Below are 19,516 nucleotides of genomic sequence, written 5' to 3' on the forward strand. Positions count from 1 at the left end.
AACCACAAAAGTTTATGGAAAGGAGGTGAAAGTTATTTACCTGTGCTCTTGAGAACTCCATTGAAATTAGTGCCAAGTGTACTGACATTTTGTGAACTGGTCTACCTAGTTTGTGTATTGTGAATTGTTCATGAGGAGTAATTACTGATGTGATTATAATCCTTACTAGCCTCACATCATTGTCAAGTAGGATGTATATGAAGACAGAAGGTTGAGAAAAAGTAATCACAAATGATGAACCAAAATGAATGGATAAACTGAGGCATCTGTAGCATAGAGTGAGAAAGGCAACTAATTTCAATGAGGTTGGGGAGTGCAGAGGAAAAAACTGTAGCCTCTAAAATGGAATAGGGGTAGTTGCTAAAATGTGAGAATTACAATAGATGACTCTAAACAGTTTGAAGTTTCAAGGATACAACAGAGGGAACTTTTATGTGTATTACAGATACCTATATTATATTTGAAATTAAAATTAAGAAACTTTGGTAGTTATTCGTTATTTCATTTTAAACAACAAACCAATTAAATGTTAACACAAAATAATCTTTTATATGAAAAGTAACTACTTTCCAAAACAAACAAAAAAGTTGAGTAGAGTGGCATTGTTTCATGTTTTTGCAAATCTCTTTAACGTCTGGTTGAACAGCAGATGACTGGATTCTAATATTTGCTTCTGTTTTCAGTGTTTCCATATCACATGTCATGTAGCCTCTGTAAAACTCCACTGTACAGTTATGAGAGAATGAGAGTGCCAAGGCAAATAACATTTTAGTATCATTATGGAAATACTTTTGACTTCCCCGTTGAAAGAGTCTGGGGACTCTAGGACCACACTTTGAGGACCACTGTTTTAAGAGTTAATATTAGTCAATCCAGTTTCAACTGAAAAATAGCCATGAGGTTTCACACGCCCTGAGGCTTTACATTGGATTTACTTTTTCAAAAAGATGAAACACTGTCCTCATTATAAAGCATCCAGACAATACACAAACGTGCCATTTTCATCCATCAAAAGTACTAAAGGATCGCAAGTCAGGTAAAAGGATGGAGAGAGAGGAATGAAGAGCATCACGGGAAGGAGACCCACTGAGTAAGGAGAAGCAAAACCAGCAGAAGACGCCGCCGAGGTGGTCCGGAGGAAACAACGGTGGTTCTGAGGGGGAAAAATGGGCGGGGAGAGAAAATGGTTACCGGGGACCGGAGAGTTGCAGAAATTAGGCCGACACAGGGTGGGGAACTAAACAGCGCCCGCCGTCAGAATGCGGCAAGCCGGGGCAGGGCGGCTGACCCCCGCCCTCATCCTTCCGGGTACGACGCAAAGGGGGGTGAGGTGGGCCGGGGGCGCCGCTTGCGGGTCAGGGCCTTTCCCGGGAACGGAAGGGGTTGCGAGCTCCTTTCCAGCGAGGCGGGTAGAAAAGAGATGGCTGGAGGCGTAGTAGCGGGGCGGAGGCAAGGAACCCAAGCTTGGCGCTGGGGGTTTGGAGGTCGCCCGCCAGGGGCGGGAGGAAGGACGGATCTGTTGCTAGGCAACCACCCTGGACCCGCCTCCCGATCGCGTTGCTAGGAGACAGAGAGGCCAGGGGGAGGGCGGTGGAACGGGCCTTACGTGCTGACGCTAATTGTATATGAGCGCGAGCGGCGGGCTCTCGGGTCTTTTTTAGCGCCATCTGCTCGCGGCGCCGCCTCCCGCTCCTCCCGCCGCCGCCCTGAGTCACTGCCTGCGCAGCTCGTCCGCCTGGCTCCCCGTGCTAGCCGCCGGTAACGGACGGGGACGCGAAGGGGCAGGGGGAGGTGGAGGCGGGCTGCGCGGAGGGAAGGGGTGAGGGGACGGGGAGCCGCGAGCGGGGGCCGCCGGGGCCTCCCGGGCCGTCCTGTGAGGCCAGAGCCCAAGCCTCTCGCGGATTCTCGAGCCCGCAGCGGAAGAGGCCCGCCGCATCGGCCGGCGCTTCTTCGGAGAAGCGATCGGGAGACGCGCGGGGGTCGGTGCGGCCCGGGAAGGTCGGGGGCCGTGCTGGGCTGCGCCGAGCTTCTCTCAGCCCCACCGGCTTCTCCGCGCGGACGCGGGCGAGGCCGCGGCGACGCCCGGGCGCCCCGAGGAGGCTGCGGCCGCGCCGCTAGGGAGCGGGAGGCGCCTGGGGTGCGGCCCGGGCCCCAGGCCGTCGCCCACCGCCGCCCCGACGCCCCCGCTCCCTCAGAAATAATCCCCCGAGGGAGGCCGCTGGGGGATGGAAAGAACCGCGGAGGCTGCGAATTCCGATGGGAGGGAGGGGCGGTGAGGGGACGGGGCCCCGGGGCGGGGAGGGGGCGGGGAGGCGGCGAGGCTCCCGGGCTCCCCGCCCACTGGAGGCGGCGACGGGGCTGGGAGGGGAAACCCCCGGCGGCGTCCCCCAGCACGTGGCCGCCGCCGGGGCCTGATTGGAGACCCCGGTCTGGCTGTCCGTACTTTACAAAGTTGTGGAGACGGTGGGATGCGAACGTCAGTAGGGAGCCAGTAAGTCCAGCCCTTGGGTTTTCCGCTCTTCCCTGCTTCTCTTTGGTCTTGATCTTTTTACTGGTACCGGAGGGAAGTGTGAATGTTAGGTGATGGATGATGAAGCGGGGCCTCCGCTGCTAGGATTTTAAAGAATTAACGCGTGTAGGCGCTTACGTTAGCTTTATTAGCAAGAGATTCTTTTGTGTGTCTCAAGTACAAAGTAGAATTAGGATGGGTATCTTGACCAGAGTGTTTTATTCGGGGAGAGTTGAACCTAGTCAAGTCTAATCCTGAACAGTTCTAAGGTGGAAAGTAAGGGATTTGGCCTGCAGTGTCTTTAATTCTAGAACTTCTGTTGCTTCCTTACAAATTAGTTCCTGCGTTCACGTTCCCGCTCCAAGATACTTAGCTAGCTGTTTTGTTTTTAAGGTGAGTGGGGTTGTGGTGGAGGAGGTATTGTGGGGTGGAGTGAGGCGTAAATGTAAATATATTGAGCCAGGTTTGCAGCCTGCTGCCCTGTCAGTGCCCCCGCTTTGCCCTCAAAAGAAAGAGGCAGGGAAGGCAGGCGGGGAATGAGGTGCTATGGGAGAGGGCTGGGTTTTCAGAGTACAAGAACTGGGCACATGATGTCCTCAAGAAGCCCCAGTTTTATTCTCTCACTGTCTGATTAGTTAATTCTGTAAGAATTGCACTTTAAAAGCTCACAACTTAAACTGCTTGCCTAATTTCAGGACAGCTGAGCTGGAAAAACGAAATTTGCCATTTTTGATATTAGGTAGCATCAAAATACCATTTCAGTTTAGTATTTAGTTCCTATTTTCTTGTCGGCTTTAATTAATACTACTTCTATACTTCTTTTACTTAGGAAGTAATACGCCTTACCTTTGGATAAGGGAAAAACCTTATATTTAGAAGAACTTATTTAAAGCTGACAGGAGGTAAATGAGGTTTACAGTGATCTGGGACTAAAGTCTCATGCTTATTTCGAAATCGTCTGAGTTCAGATTAATGGCCCAAATCTAACATGTGCAATTTACTTTTTAAGAACACTGGTCCTTTCATACTAGTCATGAATTCTTTCTGTTGCAAAGTACCTATTTTTGATATTGGACCTGTCGACAGGGAAAACTATTAAGCTAATACTAAATGTGACACGATTGTCCTTGTCCTCTAGAGATTAAAAACAAAACAAACCAACACTTGTACCAGAACTGATTTAATCCAGGTGATGTTGCTTGTTTTATTACTTACTCAGCTTGCGCATATTGCCTCGAGATGACTGACTGATTCTAAACCCCCCAAAGTGTATTAAGTACAGTGTTGTTTTGTAAGAAAAGGGGCTAAAAGAGGTAGAATCTGATTGACTTCAAGGTATGAAGATGTCAAAATACTGCTTTGCTTACTTTATTTTCTGCTTGATTGTAAATTTGAAATATTAATGAAAGAGATGAATCCTTATCAATTTAGAAAACTAATGATCAATCTATTCATATCCGCAAGTCTAATCAAACCTGTAATTACTTGTGTTCTTAGTTGATTCTTCGAGTAAATATTTTAGCTCCTATTTGGACATATATCTTATTTCATGAGCCAAACAGGCAAATTGGTTGTCTAGATATAAAAAGTTGAGTTGTGATGTGTGCTGGGAAGAAACAGAAAGCGGGGCAAGTGGGAGATAGAGTAGTGTCTATAACCTTCTTTACATGAAGGAATTTGTTAAAACGGTACCATTAAGTCCCATTTCATACTAATTTCATCTGAATAAGTTTTCTCCCTGTTGGGCAGAATAGGGGTTTAAAGGTGAGCATTGTGGCTTTCAGTCATCCTTGTAGCTTGCTTAGTACTCTGACTGCAGACCCCTAGATCACATTACTGGGCTTGCCATGGAAAGTGGCCTCTACACTCTGGCTTTTACTGCTACATAGTTTGATGTACTTTTACTTGTTCAGAAGTTTTGTACATTTTGATTTTTATTGGGAAAGGGGGCTATAATTTTGGAGAGTTTATTAATTACTTTGAATTGTTTTCCCTGGTAAAGCGGGTGCATAAGAGCACGGCAGGCATAAAATAATAATCAGCACTTCTTGCATGATTGATTATTCAGGCAGTGTTTTAAATTACTCTAGTGTGTATTAACACATTTAATGCTCCTAGAGATAGGTAGTGTCAACATTTTAATGAGGAAACTGAGGTACAGAGCAGTTAAAGAATTTATCTAAGGTTACATAACTGAGCAATGCTGGTTTATGATAAGGATTTTATATTGGTTTAAAGGGAGTTCCCTTAAATTGTTAAACTGTATGCTCTGCTTGCAACTTAAAAACACTCTTGGTTGGATTCCACTGGGCTTCAAGGGAAAGTTAAAACACTTACAATGATGAAGATTTCTTCCAACATATGTCTGATATGTGAATAAATTGTTTTAGTTAATGCTGAATGAATTTTCTCCAGATTTTGTCTGCTGTTGGGTCAGATGATTCTCTAGAAAATGTGATCCCTTGGACAGAGATAGTGTTCTCAAATAGGAATTCATTTGTTTTGGGACTCTCATACAAAAGTCAGTTCTAGGTTGACTTTTGATATCCCTAAATTGAAAAAGTGAGCATAAAGAATGAGATGTACTAACTGCAAAGTTGTGTTGGAATCAAGTAAAGTACTGAGCCCCTGGACCACCGAAATTGTTAATAGAACAGCAATGTCCAAAATACAGATTTGTTTAGAATGCGTTTGGAATGAGATACGAGGTCTGAAGTAAAGGGAAATATCCTCGGGATATTACTGGTTCCCTTAAACTCTTTTGCTTTAAAACATTAGTAGTTTTTTTGGTTTGTTTTGTTTGTTGTTTTTTGGTTTGTTTTTGTAATCCTTTTGAAATTAAAAAAAAAATTCATTTAAAAGTTTTTTTGCTGTTTTATTTTTGACTGTGCTGCAAAGCTTGCAGGATCTTAGTTCCCCAACCAGGAATCGAACCTGCACTCTCCACAGTGAAAGTGCAGAGTCCTAACCACTGAACCGCCAGGGAATTCCCAAAACATTTGTAGTTTCTAATGATTGGCTATTTCACCATGAAGTAGTCATTTTCTGTAAAAGACTGTAACTGTAGGTTACTGTGTAGCAGTAGGCTTGTAGGGGAGGCACCTTGGCGTTTGGAATAGTGGAATTGGCATGGGTATTAGAAGTCAGAGTTTTTAATTCCTAGTTTTTTCACTTGTGCGTTGCTGAGCAAGTTGCTTACTATTTTATCTGCAAATAGGAGAGCCTATAGTAATCTTGTACAGAATAAGCTCTGTAAATATTCGCTTTCTTTCCATCTCATTGAAAGTAAGGAGAACAGAATCTGGTATTCTGGAATGGTAGGTCATTTGATGTCTAGACATCTGCCTATTAGAAAACCAGAAAATAATCAGATGATGAACTGACTGAATCACTTCCCCCTCTTTCTCCAGTGGAAGATTTTCTTTGTGTTCAAGTTCTTGGGTTAAGATTTGCCTTCAGTCATGTTATGAACCATGTCTTTCCATTGAGATCGTCTATAACATATATTGGGTAGTGGGTTGAACTTTTTATTGTAAACTTGAATCTCTAAGAATGTTTTTCCTTAGAGTGTGTTTTTTCCAATGTTAGTACAGTGATACCACCTTTTAGTTAAGGATTGTATTTTACTTTGAGGCTTTTTGTATTCTTACGTTGTAGATGTCTAAGTGGGATGTAGTTGGATTTTCTTAAATTAGTCTGACAGTTTTAAAAGGGAGCCTTTAGTTGATTTATGTGATCACTATGATAAGGTTTAAATCTGGTGCGTGTGTTTGCGCATGCGCGCGCTTATTTGTCCAAAACCTGTTTTTCTTCTAGGTTGATGTAAAAATAGGTATAATTTACTTGATATTTCTTGTACTTTGGAAGCTACATGTGCTTTTTCTGAAATTTTGGGGTCAAACTGGAAATTACAACATGCTTACTTAAGAACGTTAGAACAGTCTATTTCTTCCCCCCTTATTCTCACCACTGACTTAGTGTTATGGTAGTTTAAATTTAACACACTACACAGTAGTGATATTAGGCCTTTTAAAATATTTGTTTAGATACATGCTGATATCCTTATTGCTTCTCATTTCTTCTTGTATCTTTAGACCTTCTGTTTGGGATCACTTGCCTTCTGCCTGAAGAATTTATTAATGAGCACTGGAGATATTTTTGCCTGAAAGTACCTTTCACCCTCGTTCTTTTTTCTTTTTAAGTAAATTTATTTTTGGCTGTGTTGGGTCTTTGTTGCAGTGCACAGGCTTCTCATTAGGGTGGCTTCTCTTGTTGTGGAGCACAGGCTCTAGGCACATGGGCTTCAGTTGTTGCAGTACGTGGGCTCAGTAGTTGTGGCGCACGGGCTTAGTAGCTCCTTGCTCCATAGCATGTGGAATCTTCCCGGACCAGGGCTCGAACCTGTGTCCCCTGCATTGGCAGGTGGATTCTTAACCACCGCGCCACCAGGGAAGTTCCTCACCTTCATTCTTAAAGGATGTTTTGGTTAGGTGTAATATTCTAAGATCCTTAGTTATCTTCAACACATTGAGCACATAGCACATTCTGTTGTCTTTTGGCATCTGTTGAAGAGAAAACAGCTGTCAGTCTTTTGTGCCTTTGAAGTTAATTTAAGTCTTTGTGTGCTTTTGAGGTGACTTATGTCTCAATTATCTTGCATTTTCACTGATATATCTAAGTGGATTTTTTATTTATCCTGATTGGGATCCATAGGGCTTGTCTTCCGTTAGTTCTGGAAAATTTGTAGCTGTTTATTTCTTCAAATATTCTGCCCATTCTCTCCTCTACTTCTAGAACTTCTGTTAAATCTTTGTTAGACATTATTGTGTCCTCAGATGTGTGTTCAGTATTTTTTATCCTCTAGTCTCTGCCATACTTTGGAAGATTTCTTCTAAGCTTGCTTCCAACTCACTTAATTCTCTCTCCTGCTGTGTTCGGTTTACTGTTAAACCTGCCCATTTAGTTTGATTTCTCTTATTTTTATTTCTAGAAGTTTGTTTAGTTCTTTGCCATATTTGCTCATGATGTATCACCTCTAGTAAATGACTGTTTCTATAGACACTGCTGCAGTCACTGTATTTCCAAACTTCATAAGCATGATTGTTTTTCTAAGTTTATACTTTTTAAAAAAATATTTTGCTTTATTCTTATTTAAGTTGTGTTGGGTCTTCATTGCTGCTTGTGGGCTTCTAGTTGTGGTGAGTGGGGGCTACTTGTCGTTGTGGTACGTGGGCTTCTTAGTGAGGTGGCTTCTCTTGTTGCAGAGCGTGGGCTCTAGGTGCATGGGCTTCAGTAGTTGCAGCACGTGGGCTCAGTAGTTGTGGCAAGTGGGCTCTAGAGCGCAGGCTCTGTAGTTGTAGTTGCTCCACAGGCATGTGGGATCTTCCTGGACCAGAAATTGAACCTGTGTCCCCTGCATTGGCAGGCAGATTCTTAACCACTGAGCCACCAGGGAAGTCCCAGTTTATAGTTTGTTTATGGTCTTTTTGACAAGTATTTAAGTCTTTCAGAGGACTGTTTTTCTTGTATTCTTTTCTGTTGCCTGTATTCTTGAAAACTAGTTTATGAATAATTATTTAAGGTCTAAGATGGGGCATCTTTCATTTACATTTGGATATAATGCAGGTGCCTAGGAATGCTGAGGTGGCTTTAAGCTTATAGCTTAAGGTTTTGGGGGCAATGCTAATGAGGTGAATTTGGGCTTTTGAACAGAAGGACTTGTTTATTATCTCTGAGAATATAGCACTTTGAGGTCCTGCTTAATTTGGCAAGGTTGCTATACAGATTTCCTACCTTGGATAAGTCCAGGGCTTTTGGTTTCACCAGACAGTAGTTCAGATTTGAGGTTGGCAGTTGCCCTCAGGGCAAAAGTAGCTTCCTTCTGCTTGTGCTTTTGCTTCCTGTTTCCCCTTCATTTTTGGGTTAGTAATTTCTTACTGTCTTATTAGCATTTTTCCATGCATTTAAGATTTTAACAGATGTTTTATTCTGTACTTTAATTTTCATTGGAAGAGTTGGTCTGCAAAGTCTAGCTTGTCACTACCACGAGTGGAAATTCTTCACATCTCTTAGAAAGCAATTTCATACCTAATAAATAAAATTCTCATTGATTTTACTTAATGTTGTTGACTGCAGTAAAAAAAAAAAAAATCAATGTAGGTGTTAACCTATAAACTTGTGTTTCTCAATGTGATCTGAATGTCTATTTTTAGCCCTTATCCTAGCTAATTGTTTTGCAGAAACACTGACCCCATGTGAAGGATAATTCAAAATGGACAGAATGAAAAAAAATGTGTATGTTTATTGAATGTTAATTAGGTATCAGACACAAATTTTTTACATGAATTTACTTCTTTAATGAAAGAAATCCAATGAGGGAAAATTTTTCTCCTACTTTTTGAAGATGATGAAGAAATAAGGCCAGAAGTTGTTTGCCTGAGCTAGATTGCTGCAAAGTTGGTGTCAACCCAAATGATGTAACTACAAAATTAGGCATATTTTTCTTTAAAAAACAAGTGTATACAACCAAGAAATCTAATTTAGCCAGAATGGGCAGATTGGAGAAGGCATGTCTGAAGAAGTAAATGCTATTGTGTTCTGTCTTGAATTCTCTTTAATAAAGGATCAGAAATTTCACTATAAGAGTTTGAATTCTAAATGTAAATGCCACAAAGTGGGCACTGAGGGTAGCAGTGTAGCCATTCTTCTGTGAACATGTTAAAATGTTATAAAAATTTGAATTTAGAAGTTTTGGGCGTTTTTTGTTTCATACTTTTGATAATTGCTGGGTTTACTACACTTATGTTCAACCCAGAAAATTCTAAAATGTTATTAAATAAGTGTCTGTATAGGAAAGCCAAATAATGCAGAATGGAATGTTAAGTTCTGATTTACTTCCAATCTTTCCTCTCTCAGAGGTAACGGCTGTTAGGTTTCTGGTGTATCTTTCCAGATATGTCTTATTCATAAGAAAGTATGTACATGTATGAGTGTGCATATTCATATATATCCAGATTGGATTTTGCCATACATCTTTTACCCCTGCTTTGGTGCTTTTTCCATATCAACTCAGCTCTGCTTCATTTTTTTATTGCAAAACATTCCCTTGTATGCATATTCTACACTTAAGTTTATTTTCTATAAGTAATTGTAGCACCATATATGTATGTATATAAAATTATAAAATTTGTATACTACTCTGAAGGATACAATGCAGCAGTTGGAAAAGGCAGATATAATCCCTGTAATCATGAATTTTATGGTGTGGTCAGTTGTGGGAGACAGACCGTAGTCCAAAAAAATCACAATAATTTATAATTACACACTGGAGACACCTTATGATACAGGGTGGAGAAAGCATCTCTGAAGAAGGAAATGCCAACCTGTTTTGTCTTAAAGAAGTAATACTTTGAGCTGAGAGCCAACGAATGTATAGGACTGGGATTTTAGAAGAATCTATTAGGCAGGCATGAAACATGCAAGGCCCTTAGATCCTTTAATTTTTTTCAAGTGGATAACCAAGGCTGGAGATGGACATATTTAAGGCTTTTGTTATTCCCATGGCCAAATTGTTCTCCAGAAAGGTAATAATAGGAACACTAGCCATGTTGCAGAATGCATATTCACCATAATTTTTCCTGCATTAAGAGGAAATCCTTGCTGATTTGATAGACAAATTTGAATCCCACTTGCATTTCTTTGATTCAATACTTTCCTTATTTTTGAATTAGTATCTTTGTAATTTTTTGCTAAATGTTTTGTTAATGCTGGCTAATTAACCAGCATCACCAGATAAATTTATCAATGCTGTTGGAAATTATTTACAGCAAACAATTTAAAATAGAGTAGGATATATCAGGAAGAAATATTTTCTTTATAATTGTCTAAAGGGTGGATGTTGGGTCAGTAATAACACTCCAGATGATAAACACTTCACTGCTGAATCCGTGACTTAATTCTTTAAGTGAAAAGCCTACTAAGCATTTGGTATGAGGAATCACGTCTTGTAGCATTTTTTGAGTTAAAGACGAAGGTTTTAATTTTTAAAAGATTAAAAATTGATTTTAATGTGGCATTCTGAGCTTAATTTTTTAAAAAGTAATCTGCATTACCTATGGCATTCAGCCATTTTTCTGGATCAGTGTAACACATTTTGTCTTAAGTTTTGGTTTTTAAAAGCTGTACTCTCTAAGTGTATGGTGCAAAAGAACTTAGGATATGCTCTGATCAATCCTAACAGTACTCAGGTCTGATAACCGAGAACATGATGGGCAATGTGCCAGCATGGCCTGGGTAGGCTGGAGGTGTGGTGTTCAGTGAGATGACGTGAGGTACATTTGAAGAGAGGGAAGGGTTACTTGACATAGATTGGGACCAGAGCTTTATAACTGCCATGAAATAGTTTAAAGGGCTGACATTTGATAAAAAGAATTGTTAAAAAAAGAGAGATCTCGAGAGGGAGCATAATGAGTTCAGCTTTGCGGCAGATTTTGGCTTTGTAACATGAATTTGATAAAAATTAATACTGTTAAAAATCAAGTGGGTTTGAGAGAAATAAAGCAGTTGTCCATACAAAAACTTACACACAAATGCTCATAGCAGCTCTATTTATAATACCCCCCTGCCAAAAGAACAGCTGAATATTTAAACATACAGTAGAGTGTATCAATATGTTTTCAATGGAATACCAGTATATAATAAAAAGTAATGAACTATTTGATGAACGCTGCAACATAGGTGAATCTCAAAATAATTTTTCTGAATGAAAGAAGCCAGACCAAGGGGGAAAAAAGTACGTACTATATGATGCCATTTCTATAAAATTTCAGAAAATATAAACTAGAGTGACAGAAAGCAGAGCAGTAGTTGCCTGCGGTGGGAGGCAGGAAGGGGAGGAGGGAGTTATTCTAACAGAGCAGGGGAAGAACTTTGAGAGTGATGGATATGTTCATTATCTTGACTTTGTTGATGGTTTCATGGGTGTATATATACGTCAAAACTTGTCAAAGTAAAAAAAAAAAAAAGTGGGTTTGCTCTGTGAGAGGTACTAAGGAGCCCAAAAATTTAAGCAAAAACTGACCATTCATGGTTGTTAAAGGAATTTGAATAAAGACTCTGTATTGTTCCTTTCCTGTGATTCTAGCATGCATCAGATTCATTTAACCAACAGTGCTATTTTAAAAATCCTTGCCTGGTAGATTCTGAATGCCAAGTAGTAACTTACTTGTTTTAAGCAGCATCCTCTGAAAAATTACTTCAGTGACTAGTGTCAATGTTCCATGTTTTTTCTTGGAATAGTTTTAACATGGTATTAATTTAAAGTGTTTTGGTTTCAAATGTTTTTATTGGTTTTAAATAAGTCGTCTGCTCTATGCTCTTTTGTTTTCGTTTTGTTTTTTTTCACACTGTTGTTTTCTCTCCATAGATATTTGGCGTTCGTACGACATGGCAGACATCGACAAGTAAGTGACAGATAGTTGGTTCCTTTTTCAGAAATTTGGCATCACTTTATACTGTGTGATGTAGTTAACAGCAGTGCTAATTATGTATTATGAAAATGTATGGTAATGACTAATGCTTAGTGCCTACTCTTTTAAAAGTTGGGTACAATGTATCCAAGACAAAATATAGTATACATAATCACTGTCATAAATATAGTAAACCATTTGTCAGTATTCTTAGGAAAGTGCTGAGCACAATAAGGTGTCATAAATATTTGGAGAATTCATTTTTACCATTTCTCAAAGATGTTACTATTTGCATTGTAAAGTATTATACATATAAGATAAAAAGTATATAAAATGTATGTGTAGAGTTTAAAGAATAACAGGACACTTGTGTGCAAGTTTTTAAAAATGGGTCATTCCTTTTAGAAGTCCTGTGTGCCCCTTCTCCATTGTATCCTCCTTTTCTCTCCAGAGGTGTCAGTACTATCTTGGCTTTTGTCTAATTCACTTTTTTTTTTCTTTAGAGTTCTGCCCTGTAAAAATTCTTAATCAGTGTTTACTTTTGAAAATCTGAATAGCAGTCACAAACTTAGCTGTGTAAAGAAAAAAGCAATGTTAGTTGGAGGGTCCAAAGTAGGAAAATAAAAAGTAGAAGAGACTATCTGGGTCTCTTCAGCTTTCCTGAGTCTTTACAGGGGCTTATTTTGGAGAAGTCATTGGGCAAGGTCATACATCCTGGAAACAGGTTTATTGAAGTTGGCATCTGGCAGGGTTCTAGTGTGGGTGGATGTCTTGAAGAAGTATGGTCAAGGAGAATGAGATGAGCTGCAGTATTTGTTGCTATTTGTAATTTCACAGTAGTCTGCCAATGCAGAGGAAAAGGTAAAACAGAACATTTCAGGATGAGGGGGTTGTAATGTGATTATCCACAGCTGTTGTAGGCAGCAGACCATGGCAGTGGGAGGGCAGGAAGCTATCACAAGGGCAACACATTCAAGTAATTGTAAGAATCTGGCCAGTCCTCTCATGCATACTGTCTTCAGCATAAAAAGAAGAGTGGCAGCAGGCATTTTAGTGGTAATGGCTATCAAAGTGATTGTCTCCTGAATCACACTGCTCCAATGTGGATTGCTTTGACCTTGGTTGCACAGTTGTTATTGTGGATTTACTTTATTTTCCTGGGGTTTCCTTTTGTTTCTCCTCTCTTGGGTCGCTATTTGCTATATAGCCCATGCTTGCTTTCTTTGGTTCTTTGGTTTAGTATTTTCTTGGAGGAGTACAAGGGAAGTAAAGTATTTTGAGATGACATGACTGAAAACAACTATTTTACCCTTCTGCTTGACATTTGGGGTGTAGTATTATGATTTGGGAATCACTTTTCTTTAGTTTTGAAAGCATTGCTCCATTGGCACCTTGCTTCTAGTGTTGCTATGTTGAAGTTCAAAGTTGTCACAATTCTTGCTCATTTGTATGTGACACTTTTTAAAAAACATAGACATATATATCTGTTTCTGGAAGCTACCCTGGCTTCGGAACTCAGAAATTTTTACGTTGTTAGGTTTTTTTTTTTTGTTTTTTTTTTTTAATCCCTCGTGTTAGGCATTCAGGTGATGAACCCTTTCAGTCTGGCAACTTGGTAGCTATCAGTTCTAGGGAATAGTCTTGGCTTTCTTTGTTGATTGTCTTGTTCCCGTTTTCTGTTTCTGGAGCTTCTGTTATATGTTGGACTGGTTCTTGTAATTACCTTTTGTCCTAGTTTCCATCTTTGTCTCTTTGCTCTTCTTTCTGGGCAGAGCTGAAGAAACTCTCTCTTAACTCTTGCATTGAGTTCCTAAATTTCTATTGTTTTAGTTTTTCAAGCATTCCTTTGCTCTCTGTTCCTATTTTTACAGCATCTTGTTCTTATTTCATTGATTGTAATATCTTTTCTCTGGATGGTCTTTCCCCTGTATAGTCTGTTTGATCTTAAATTTTTCTTTTCTCTGTTTTGGTCTCAATGTAGGAGGCTTTCCTCAAATAGAAGGAAATACTTGTTTGCTCATTAAGATTGGGTGGGGGGAATGCATAGTTGAAGGATGTTTTTTAAAAGTTAATTGGAGAATTTGAGTGTTGGGGAGGGGAGTGCTCGTCAATTTAGGATTTATGTTGGGCTCATCATGGGGGCATTTGTTGTGAGACCCAGTGTCAGAATGGTGTTTTTCCTGGGCAGTAAAGAGTGTATGGGTAAAGATCTTGCTTCCAGTGTGTGGGAAACTAACTTAGAAGAAGGAAGCCAGGGAAGGGTCTCTGCATTCAGCATTCTAGTATATATCTGTGATCCTCTAGTCTGAGCTCTCAGTTCCCTTTCCAGAGAAGAAACTGTTCTGCTAGAGTGAGAGAGAGGATCTAAGGATTTAACTGTTTATCAATTTTTTCTTAGTTCTCCCTATTTTATCTACCTTCACCTCCAAGCTCTAGTTCTAGAAGTGTCCTTTTTAAGGTTCTGTGTTTAGTCTGGTTCTCAGCTCTACCACTGTTGACTTAGATTTCAGTTCTCAGTGGATTTGCTGCTCTTGTCCCCTTGTCCTTCAGTATTTGTTTAAAAACCTCTTTATCATAATTTATTGGAGATTTTGGAAGGATTAAGATCAGGTGAGTATGAGCAGTCTGCCGTCTAACCCTCATTTTGTCTTAAACTTTGAAAAAAGAATTAATTGGTTGTGATAGCTTGATTCTACCCTCGCCTCCCACCCCATTGTTTACTGTTGGATGCCTGTGAGCTCTTAGGAAGGTAGGAGGAAGAGGAAGATCCTTGTTCTTTAGAGCAGGAGTCAGCAGACTTTCTCTGTAAAGGACCTGATCTTAAGTATTTTAGGCATTTTGGGCCTTGTGGTCTCTTGCAGAATCAGCTCTGCTGTTGTAGCATGAAAGAAGCCATAGACAATACAGAAATTACTGTGGCTGTGTTCCAATAAAACTTTATTTACAGAAATAGGAGTGGGCTGGATTTGGCCATGTGACACCATTTGTGGACTCCTGTATTAAAGCTTTTAAGTTTGAGATGTTCAATGAATGATTGAATGAGATGACACTGGAGGGAGAGCTGTTCCATGTTATCTTTAGTTAGTGACCCTTAACTCTAAGTATGCTTAACTTTATAGTGCGTAAAAGATATTCCCAAAATAATCTGTATTGTTTCTGATGTTAAGGCTGGTTTTTTTTTCCCTTAGTTGACAGAAACAAATTTTTCTAGCAGAATACAGTTCACCTTTTCTGTAGTTGTTCTATATGAAAATTAGGTACTATTTGTTCCTATATGAAAATTAATTTTTCAAATGGTATTTGAAAGACATGAAAGCAACTAAGTTTCTAAACCAAATACCATACTAAAATGTAAAATTACATAAGGAATTGTATGATGATCTGTATATTGACTTAGATATCCTAATTCCCCATTTTAATGCTGATTGTAATCTCGTGTTCAAAAACTAGATTTTTAAGATGAAATGGGAAGAATATTATTACTTTTTAATCTTCTCTTTCAGTGGTGCCATCCTTCTGGCTTTATTCTAAGCATGGAGTAGGCTCAGGTCTTCTTAACTTTTACTTTTCTTCCCCATCTCTGCTATGAAGTAAAGAAAAAGGAAAGTCCAGAGATAGTAAGTATAGGCTGATGTGGTTGTTCCACAGCCATCAGGGATCCAGGATCCTTCTGTTTTTCCAGACTCCTTTATTTATTCGTCCATTCTCTGGGATGCCTCATGGTCCACCATGGCTGCTGGAGCTCTAGCCATCAAATCCCTGTTCTAGGGAGGGAGCAATTTCAAAAAGGCCTCTAGCTGTATACTGTTCTATTAAGGAGGCTTTATATATACGAGGGTGAGTCAAAAATTATCCACACTCTGGTTATAGTAAAACTTACATAAATTCTACAGCCAGAGTGCAGATAATTTTTGACTCACTCTCGTATATAAAATTCTACATTGTTTCTTTTTTATCTCACTGCCAAAATACGTTTATATAGCACATCTAGCTGGAAGGTAGACTGGGATATGCAGACTTCTTCGCTTTTGTGTATTACCATCTCATAAAATCAGAGTGCTGTTACTAGGAAGAATGAAACCAATAGATATTGGGTAGAAAGCATATACTTCCTGACATTACATTTTCTGAATCACAACCTATCAAACCACATTTTTAAAGCTTAAAGTATGAACTTTATATTTGACCATATGCTTTTAAATGAAATTTTAAGTATTTCCAATTTGTCCTTGTTTACATATGAAGTTAGAAAACTGAATTACCTTTTGGATTTCCTATTTCATATTTTTGAAACTGGCATATTAACCTAGAAAATGAATTGAAGTTTTCTGTAATTTTTTTTTTTTGGGGTAATTGGTACATTGGAACCTTGGTGTGATACTGTAATATTGTAGCAAAGAACAGTCTGAACTTGATCAAGATTTGGATGATGTTGAAGAAGTAGAAGAAGAAGAAACTGGTGAAGAAACAAAAATCAAAGGTATTATTTTAAATTACTTCAGGAGCCAGTAATTGCTGGCTCATGTCTTCTGGAGGGTAGTAGTAAATTTTCATTCTTTTTTTGGATACTTGTCCACTTTACTGACTAGCCATACCTGCAGTAACAGTTTTGTGTGTAAATGTATGTTTGGGGTGGGGAGGGTGAAGAAGGGAGGGGAAAAAAGGAGGGGAGTATGGAGATGGAGAGGAGTGATAGTGACCTAGCAGAAGTCACTGTGTGTACCCTCTACTGCTGGAGTGACATCATAGCTTGTCAAACAGCTGCTTAGGAGTTTTGTCTGCATTGAAGTATATTATAGGTGGTGGTAGGAGTTGTTTCTAGTGGAGCTTCTAAACAACACTAGCTTAGACTTATTTGAAAATATTTAGTATTTAATATGTAGAAAATATGTAGTGTGTGTCTGTTTTAATCCATTCCAGCCAGTCAAAAAGAGACATTAAATGTAGACAAAATCATTCAAAATTTTCTTTAGCAAATTATTTTTAAAGGGGGTAATAATGGTAGTGGGGAATTATATACCACAGGTACGCCCTGTAGCTAGGGGCCAAGAATATCAAGGTACCAGATGACTCAACTTCTCATTTTTTAGCCAAGATGAGGTTTATTGTGAAAAGACTACTGAACTTCTAGCTTCAGCTTTCATCTTGCAGCGTTTTCTTAAAAGATACAGCACTGCGTCTTTAGTGGCTAATGTTGGTATTTCTGAAAGCATGTTGATTATCACAACTGTATATCATCCAGTAATCAAGTTATTATTAGAAGTAAATTGATGCTTAAAAACATAAATTGGGAAAATTAATGGCAATTTTTTTGTAAGCCTGTATTGATAAAGAAGATAAGATAGCAAAATAATTTGTTTAGCATAAATCTAGGTTATTTGGGGATTGAGTATAATTTTTAGATGCCATTAATAACCAAATTTTGTTTGGCTTTAGTTACAACCTTTGACTGTATCAACTGTTAACTTTGTTCAGATACAAACACATTATACAAGCATCAAAGAAACATTCAGGTCATTCATTTGACTGTCTTTCTCCCAAGCTTGAAACTGTCACTATGTTTGCAGTTTTCTTGTTTGTGTTGTCTGATTTCAAAGGGTTATCAAGGATCATAGATAGGCATCTGGATGAATCTTTGAACTTCCCAAAACACAAGGTGGGTAAAATACATAATAGTAGGAGAAGAAAGGATAACGTTCATAGTAGTTGTGGCAATGGCCTTGAGAAATGGTGTGCATTAGGCATCTTTAGGAATCTGAACTTTCCTGTACACTGGGTTTTCCTGGAGTGAATTTTCTTTAGCTTGCTGCTCATCTCATACCAGCATTTTATGGGCTAGTCAGGAAAGCTTCATGTTTGGATTGTCCTATTAAAATAGCATAATATATTTTCATAAAATCCTTTCGATGCCCTTTTTTTTTTAAAGCGCGTCAGCTGACTGTTCAGATGATGCAAAATCCTCAGATTCTTGCAGCCCTTCAAGAAAGACTTGATGGTCTGGTAGAAACACCAACAGGATACATTGAAAGGTACAAGTTCTTCTTTTTCATAGTCTTTATTTATCTTTCTATAATCAACATTGCAGGTGTATATTTTTAAGGCCATCAGGGACTTATGTATGTCACAGTGGAAAGCTAATGTTCATTAGTATCCAGTATAGGATTATTGGGAGTTTAAAATTTTGTTGAGTACCGATTTAGAGTTGGTCTTTTAAAGTTTATTTTGGTTCATCTCCATAGGAAGGATACCGATCTTAAATCATTTCTGAGGTTTGTTAGAAATGCACAAAATTAGAAGAAATACAGATTTCTTATTTATTTCATTGGTGATATAAATCATTAATAATAGCCCAGATATCTTATTCTGCTTATAATTTTTTTTTACACAACTTTATGATTTTAAGATCTATCCACATATATATCTCTAGTCATTAGTTATTGGCTTCTAAATGCTTCGTGGTTCTCCGTGATGTGTGTCCACTGTGTTTTATTATATGCTTTTTCTTTGATGGACATCTAGTTTGTCTCCAAGCTTCATCAACACAAATTCCATTGTGATGGTTATCCTTGTGCATGTCTTCTTAAGGAGCAGTGTAGGAATTTCTTTGCAATATGTACTTACCAGTGGAATTGTTACTTATGGGATATGCAGGCCTTCAGTACTACCAGGTGCTTTCTGCAATGACTATATCCAGTATGTGAAGGTTGCTTCATCCTTGTATCCTTGCCAGCAATTGGCATCATTCAGCTTTATAGTTTTTCTGTTTTTACCAATCTAAGCAGTGCAGGCTTATTTTGTTTTATTTGTGTTTTCTGATTTCTAATGAGTTGGGCTTCTTAAATAACGATTATGAATGAGCCTTTTAGATTGCTTATTTGTACCTTTTTGTCCATTCACATTTGGGGGTTTACTGTCTTTTTCTTGCTTTGTAGGAGTTCTTACATAGTCTAGGTTTTAATCCCTTGTCAGTGTTAGAGTTTGTAAGTAATCTATTAGGTCATTTCTGTTAATTTTGTCCATGGTGTCCTCCATTAAACAAATCCTTAATTTTTATGTTTGTTAAATTTTTTTACCTGTGGCTTATTCTTTTGAAGATTCTTTTGAAGATAAGTCTTTCCTTGCTCCTACATTTCCTATTGCCTAATTTTACCTTTTACCTTTAGGTCTTTAATCCCTCTAGAGGTCACCTTTGTATTTCATATTAAGTAGGCATCCAGTTCCTTTTTTTCCTTTCTTTTTTGGTGAGCTAGGTTTTATAACACTTCACTGAACAGTCCATTCTTCCTACTTATTTGTGTTACCACCTTTATTACATATCAGATTCTTATAAACACCTTTGTTTGTCTCTGAGCAGCACTCATTGGTTTTTTGCCTGTTCTTTTGTCATTGTCCCACTTCATTACTATGGCTTTATAGTATGTCTTAATATCTGGCAGGGTGAGTTGCCTTCTTCTACCACCCCTCACCCACCGTGGAACATATCTTACCATCTGTAGTGCTTTATACCATGTATGGTTGAGAGTAAGTTTATTAAGGTTCT

At 38.8% G+C, this 19,516-nt stretch overlaps 1 protein-coding gene across 6 annotated transcripts in view; it reads left to right on the top strand.

Moving 5' to 3' along the window:
* The first annotated feature begins 1,616 nt into the window (after nucleotides 1–1,616).
* The window catches only part of NAP1L1 (nucleosome assembly protein 1 like 1), a 32,051-nt gene continuing 14,151 nt past the window's right edge, over nucleotides 1,617–19,516 (top strand). For 2 of the 6 annotated variants that reach the window (XM_057741567.1, XM_057741569.1), the window contains exons 1-4: nucleotides 1,618–1,758; nucleotides 11,934–11,970; nucleotides 16,371–16,456; nucleotides 17,903–18,005. In XM_057741567.1, coding sequence (XP_057597550.1) covers nucleotides 11,954–11,970; nucleotides 16,371–16,456; nucleotides 17,903–18,005 — 206 coding nt within the window. In that variant the 5' untranslated portion in view covers nucleotides 1,618–1,758; nucleotides 11,934–11,953. Of the gene's footprint in view, nucleotides 1,759–2,847; nucleotides 2,903–11,933; nucleotides 11,971–16,370; nucleotides 16,457–17,902; nucleotides 18,006–19,516 lie in introns of all 6 variants that reach the window. The other 4 variants (XM_057741566.1, XM_057741568.1, XM_057741565.1 and 1 more) reach the window with 4 other exon arrangements.

The sequence above is a fragment of the Hippopotamus amphibius genome, chromosome 7 (genome assembly GCF_030028045.1).
Source record: "Hippopotamus amphibius kiboko isolate mHipAmp2 chromosome 7, mHipAmp2.hap2, whole genome shotgun sequence".
Classification (NCBI taxonomy): domain Eukaryota; kingdom Metazoa; phylum Chordata; class Mammalia; order Artiodactyla; family Hippopotamidae; genus Hippopotamus; species Hippopotamus amphibius.